The 6,411-nt window shown below is 48.2% G+C and overlaps 1 protein-coding gene across 1 annotated transcript in view; it reads right to left on the bottom strand.

Moving 5' to 3' along the window:
- Positions 1–519: 519 nt before the first annotated feature.
- Positions 520–6,411, bottom strand: part of LOC103361836 (tectonin beta-propeller repeat-containing protein 1-like) — a 10,331-nt gene continuing 4,439 nt past the window's right edge. Inside the window, exons 8-21 of the mRNA XM_008288033.1 lie at positions 6,206–6,361; positions 5,965–6,114; positions 5,723–5,880; positions 5,310–5,422; positions 4,947–5,040; positions 4,754–4,850; positions 4,592–4,671; positions 4,448–4,504; positions 4,199–4,373; positions 3,926–4,061; positions 3,104–3,196; positions 2,914–3,020; positions 2,638–2,757; positions 520–1,418 (exon numbers count right to left, since the gene is read on the bottom strand). Of these exons, the coding sequence (XP_008286255.1) occupies positions 1,278–1,418; positions 2,638–2,757; positions 2,914–3,020; positions 3,104–3,196; positions 3,926–4,061; positions 4,199–4,373; positions 4,448–4,504; positions 4,592–4,671; positions 4,754–4,850; positions 4,947–5,040; positions 5,310–5,422; positions 5,723–5,880; positions 5,965–6,114; positions 6,206–6,361 (1,677 nt within the window). The 3' untranslated portion in view covers positions 520–1,277. The remainder of the gene's footprint in view (positions 1,419–2,637; positions 2,758–2,913; positions 3,021–3,103; positions 3,197–3,925; positions 4,062–4,198; positions 4,374–4,447; positions 4,505–4,591; positions 4,672–4,753; positions 4,851–4,946; positions 5,041–5,309; positions 5,423–5,722; positions 5,881–5,964; positions 6,115–6,205; positions 6,362–6,411) is intronic.

Raw genomic sequence — 6,411 nt, 5'->3', positions numbered from 1 at the left:
TTGGATGCCAAAATTCTTCTTCAGAGTGGGTTTGTGGTTCAAACGTATTGGTTCGATTACTCCACTGTTCAGCATGTGAGCAGAGTTACAGGTGAGCTGGTGTGCTCGAGCTGCAGCAGACGGCTGGAGGAAGAGGCAGGGACACATCCTAGACTTACATCTACACCGTTTTAGGGCAGAAAAACTTTAAACTTTGATACACAAAATTGAGCTTCAAGTGGTGTAATCAGTGACCGGTGAGGGAAGTGAAGAATTTTCAGGATGGTGATGGAGAACTTTTCAACAAAACGAAGCATTTTTATGTGTCGTAAACCTGCTTAGAGGGAAGCTTTAGGTCGGCTGCAGCATGAGTGGTCATGAAGCAGCAGTGTGGATGTTAATCATGAACAAAATCACACCGATTAGCATTTTCTCAGAAGCTATGACAGGTTTTCAGAATGAAACAATCTTCTCTGCTGCAATCGACGTGTTTCCAGAATCTGCTGTGATGTAGATGTGAACAACATCGGAACACAGGGGAGTGTTTTTAGACTTTTATTTCACATTTCAATGCCCTTGTAAGATGAATGTCCGGTCATGGTGACATTCAGACCTGCTGCAGTGTCAACAGTCTCATGAGGACAGGTGTAATACTAACAGGAAGTACTTATTGCAGGACAGAGAGGTAACATCTGGTGGTACAGAGCAAATGTTTCAGACGGTGTCTCAGATCTTACCCCTCAGTATCAGGAAGGCTTGTCCTATGGGCGAAGGAGCACTCCATAGCAAACGTATAACAGGCCAAAAATAAACGGAGAAACGAAATCCAGGTAATGCATAATTAATAAATAAATAAATAAATAAATAAACAGACAAAACCACATGCAAATGTATGACAAGCAAATCAGACACAAAACAAACAGAACAGCAACATTCTACAAACCGGTACAGTTGAGGCTACAGAGGGGTGGTGTCTGGTTGGAGGTGGTGACCGTAGCCCTTCGTCAGAACCCGACCCTGTTCACTAGAGTAAAGCTATTGCTGGATCCCATCAAACCCAGGAGCCAAAGTAGGAGCAAACACATGCACTTGTGTTTATGAACTGTCTCAGGACGTGGAGATCCGTCCTCGCTTTGGGCTCAGCCTCGGCTCTGAGGCGAACCTTCATCCATCCATCAGGAGCCAGATCCACCAAACGTCTAAAGTTGTGCGTTCCCCTGACAGGAAGGGAGAAGATGGTCGGAGGAGAGGAGCGGAGATCCAGGCACAAACAGGGCTGCAGGAGGAGATGGGCGGAGCTACACCACCACGGCGCTTCCGTTCACCTGAGCCGGGGGCCGCTGGGGGGCGGGGCTCCGCGAGGGGCCCCCAGGTGGAGGCTGGGCGCCACGAGGGGCCTCGGAGGAGTTTCCTCTCACGCTGATGTGCTCCCATCCTCCCTGGACGCCAAACACAAAGAGAAACGGTAAAGACTGCATCTGAATGTAGCGATGAGCTAAAATACAGTTTTAAACCGTGTTCATTCAATAAAGATAAGATAAGATAAGATAAGATATGCCTTTATTTATAAAATATATATAAATCTAATATAACTGCACAAAATACAGAACATTGGTCTCTAAATAAGTCATGGGTCATATTTCTGGGAGTATAAAGACAAACACAGTAGACATGGACATGAATTCAAACCTATTATTCTGAAAAGCACAAAAAACGCAACAGAAACATTTCTTCTCCTCAAAGCTGCGTGTTTTTATCCAGGACAGAACCGTGATGGACGGGTCTGGGCAGCAGACACTTTAAATGTCAACACACATCAGTTCTGTCCTGTACTTTGGTCAGTAGTTGTTGATTGTATGCATCAATCACAGGCTTCATAAAGTCTGACTGCGAACACCCGCAAAGTATTTTATAATCATTACATCTGAAATATAAACTTCTGGTTTTCTGTTCGAATACAACAGAGAAGATAACTTTGTTGGATCAACAAACACAGATCTTCATGTCTCCAAACACCTCGAATGCAAAGTTACTGGATAGAAATGTAGTTTTTTTATTTTTTTTTTTTAACAAAAAACGATGTCAAGCTCTTTTCATACGAAGCCGAGAGTTTTTCTGTTCTTGATTGCTTGATTTCAACTTCTCAGATATTTCATCCTTTTATCGTTTTCACAGGAAGTTCTCACAGAATCAGTTTCAAGTTTCTCCACAGCTTCTGCTTGTGTTGCTGAAGCCGTGAGCTGAACGCATCCAGAACCTACAGATATTTAGAGTTGGATGCTTCTTCACGATGAGGACGTCATGCAGCTGCTGAAAACAGCCTCCAACCACACTGTTCACTACAAAGATCTACCCATGGATTTAAAGATGCACTGATCTCCAGTTGGTCCACAGCGGGGGAGTCGTGATGAAACACGGGATGAATTAAAAGTTGGTGTTTTTTTAATGTGATTTGTTGAGAATCCAAAAAATACAGAATAACATCACATTTGTTCTGCGTGTTTGAAGGTTTACTGTCATTACTTCAGTGTTTTTCTCGGAGCACATATGAACCCACAGCAGCTGCTCCCTTCAAACATCATCTCTGATGCAGAAGCTAACAAAACATCTCAGCTTCCTTCCACATTATTAAATGAATTTGACTGATAAAGGACCCACCCCGATGCCGTAGTCCCAGGACTGGCCCTTGGGCTCCATCGGTCCCACCCCCAGCCGGTGGCACACGGCTCCAGGAGTCTCAGCAGGAAAACCTGGAACTCCATCTGCGATGATCCACACCTGCAGACAACAGCAGCGCTGAGCCAAACTCCAGCCAGCTGTTGGACACACCTACCGCTGTCCTCACTGGCTGCAGCTTTCTGAGGTTACACATTTTAAAACACTTTGGTAAACACTCAGCCTCAGCTTGGCTCCCTGTCCTCTGCAGACACTGACCTGGTCCAGCGGGCCCACAGAGACCTTGGTGACGTTGTTGGAGATGAGCTCCCAGGCGGAGCCCTGAGGGTAGCTGGGGGTGAGGCCCTGTCTGTACCACAGGTTACCTGTCAGAGCACATTGATCGCTGCTGTTATTCAGTCTGAAACGGATTAAAGGTGTGAATCAAACAGCATCGAACGTTACTCACTGTTCTCATCCACAGCAAAGACAGAAGTCCTGCCCACCGACAGCTGTCTGAGGGTCTGTCTGAGCGGAGAGGGGATGTGGTACCAGCATTCTCCTGCAGAGGGACCAGAGCTCTGGGTCACGTCTGGCTTTGGATGCATGATTCAAGGCTAAATCTTTGCTTTCTGCTCCTGCAGCTGACATGATGACTGCAGTTGAACCCGAGGCTCAAGCTGCTGCCAATGTTCTGAGTAAAATCTAAAGTCTGAGACCTCTGTGGAAACAAGCCGGTCATGGCTCGAGGTCCAGAGAGCTCCGAAAAGTCTTTAGTGCAGCACAACAGAAGTACAAACCCATAAATCATACAAAAGAATAAAACCAGGATGAATTCATGTGATTTTACAACCATGCACCACATTTCTCCTGCAGGAACACTGGAAACAGCAGCAGCTTTACATGCTGCAGATATTTGACTGTTTATATCTTTCATTTGTTTTCCTGCTTGTCTCTTATCTGTAAAAACAGTCTGCAGTTCAAAGAAGTCCCAGAACTTTTGCCAGATAACTGTTGGAGCTGTTGTGGCGTCTCAGCTGTCCTGAGCTAGTTTTTTATTTACATCTGGTTAAAGCAAAAGGTTCATTTTTGGCAAATTGTTACCAAAGACATGCAGATTAAAGTGATTTAGATGAAATGTGACTGCTTTAAGTTTTCAGAACAACAACAGGTCACACATGATTGAACCATCAGAAGGTTCTATTTTAATTGGACTTTGGGTGATTTCTTTTTGAGGACAACGTGTATTTTAAACCCTCTGGTGGGTTTTTGGGTTCAGACACTAACTGACCTGCAGGGTTCTGTGGAGACACTGATCCTCGGTAGAACACGGCGCCGTCCTTTGCAATAGCCCACACCTGATTGGCTCCGCCGATGGAGATGGACTTAAAGGGCTGGTCGGTGCCGACGTGTAGCCAGGAGCTGCCCTGTGGCACCAGACACCGCCGAGTTAGACTTAAGGGTTTCACAAACTACTATGATCTGGAAAGATCTGGAACTGTGCAGCAGCTCGAGACAACCTTTTAAATTATTGTCAGAAACAGATTTTCAACACGTTTCTCACCGCTGGATTCTGCTGGCTGACTCCCAGACGACACAACACGTCTCCCTTGTCGCTGAGGGCCCAGACTGGGACCTGCTCCATCTGGCTCTGGGCCAGACAAGGCATCAGCGAGATGTCAGTCAGACGGATGGGCGGGACTTGCTGCCACGGACCTCTCACCGTGATCTTACACTTCCTGTACGCAGGAACGTTAGTCACGATGCTGCTCATCTAGACGGTGAGCTATGTAGTTCAGAAATGAGCGCTTACCTCGTCCATCTCCGGCGCCTCACAAAGTCTTTTATGGTTTTGTGGCCATGAAACGTCCTGCAGGGCAGAGACGAGTCAGACAAACAGCACAACTCTTACATCTGACGTTTAGATGTCTTTTTGGAGATGATAGGTGGTACGTACGTGGGGAAGTCTGCAGCGTACTGCCAGCCTTCTTTGTCAGTTCCTCCAGGGACCATGAAGTCCACGGCCCACTCCGACACCTGCAGCAAAGAAGAGGAATCAAACAGGAATGTACAGAGACAGAGGAACTGTGGAGGAACTCATGGCGAGGGTTGGACCTACCCAGGACCACCGAGGGGAGGGAGGGTGTGTGCTGCCTTTGGTGCACTCCTTCAGCCCGCTCTCATCGCTCCACATGGGTCGGTCCGTAGGAAGTCCTCTGCAGGAGGGAGCCACAAACACGGGAGGTTTTAGTCTGCAAAGGTCAGGATTCGGTGCACAGACTTTAAACATGTAAAAGCTGATCTGGTCCTACTTGTCGGTGTATCCGGTCATCGGGTTCCATCTCTGGTTCTCGTACACGTGGACGCTCCTGATATCCGTCTGATGCTGCATCTGAGCAGCATCTCCTGCAGTAAACAGACAGACGTTAATGCGCAAATAAACGTCTGTTTAAACATGCATTTGTGTGTCTACAGACTGCAACGGAGCAAATTCACACCAAGCTGGTAGCAAGAAGTCAGTAGAGAAGTCGATAACTCACTCATTAGCACATAGATGTTTAAATTCTGCAGCATCATCATCAGCAGCAGTTATTAAATCAGTCTACATGGACTTTATGGTGAACTGTGTCTGTAAAGCTGGAGGAAACATGGCTGACTGCCTGCAAGACGTTTACCCGAGCCGGGCCCGCTGTAGACCCAGGCGGTGCCGTCCCACCCGATGCCCCACACCAGCCCCAGACTGTTAGACTCTACACAGCGCAGGTGACCCGGAACCTGCCGCCAGAACCTGCAGCAGCGCACAGCGGAAGCACCAGCGTTAGCATCAGCACACACGTTAGCACGCAAAGTTCTGCCACAAAGAGTTTGGAAGAGACAAACACACAAAGCTGCACAAATACCGAGACGGTGCTGCGTGTTAGTGACGTGTTAGTGACGTGTTAGTGACGTGTTAGTGACGTGTTAGTGACGTGTCAGTGACGTGTTGACCGGCAGGTCGCAGAATCAGGACAATGTCAACAACAAAAAAGACAGGAGAGCAGGTCAGGACGATGAGAAAGAGCGTAAAAAGTCTCGGTGTCAGGCTCACATGAGGTCAGAGGCCAGAGCGTGTGCAGCGGCCTCCAGGGAGAAGGACGGCTCGTGGACCATGATGTCCCCCTTCGACGTAGTGGACCACAGCGCCTGTCTGGACGGAGGACCAGCGATCCCTCGACACTCACAGCAACAGTCAGACAACAGGCTCAGCTGAACACACAGGACAGGCAACCATCAGTGAGGAGGGAAGGTAGAACATGTGATGTTTGCTGCTTTAATAAAAGCCCTTCGTACCCAGTCATCCATGTCCTGTTCCGTCGGTGCTGCCAGGACCAGAGGCCACCTCTGTTTGGTCCTCTCGGCCGTGTACACAGCAAAGGCATAGTGGCAGTCTCTGAGCACCGGAACCAGCACCGTCACCTCATTTATGAACACATGAAGGTACTGGACATGAAGAGAGAGAGACTGTGAGTCTACAGAATATGTTTACCTTCTATGAGACTCTAACCGGCCGGGACTTTACAACAAAGCTCACCTTTTTCTCATCGTACTGTGTGTAATAGACAAAGAAGATGCTGTCCTTCCTGCCGTCAGCCTTGGTGGACTGCTCGAGAGCAACGCCCACGTCGACCCAGCGCTGAGGCTTCCAGTCCCTCCACCAGCGCAGCGAGCCTTTACGCACCCAGACCGACTGGACACAGCAGAGATGGACGCATGTCAGCAACGACAGTCTGAGGCTGT

This window comes from Stegastes partitus, unplaced genomic scaffold (assembly GCF_000690725.1).
Source record: "Stegastes partitus isolate 25-593 unplaced genomic scaffold, Stegastes_partitus-1.0.2 Scaffold539, whole genome shotgun sequence".
NCBI classification, from domain to species: Eukaryota; Metazoa; Chordata; class Actinopteri; family Pomacentridae; genus Stegastes; species Stegastes partitus.
Note: the sequence above shows the minus strand (reverse complement) of the source record. Positions and strands in the feature narration are given on the sequence as shown.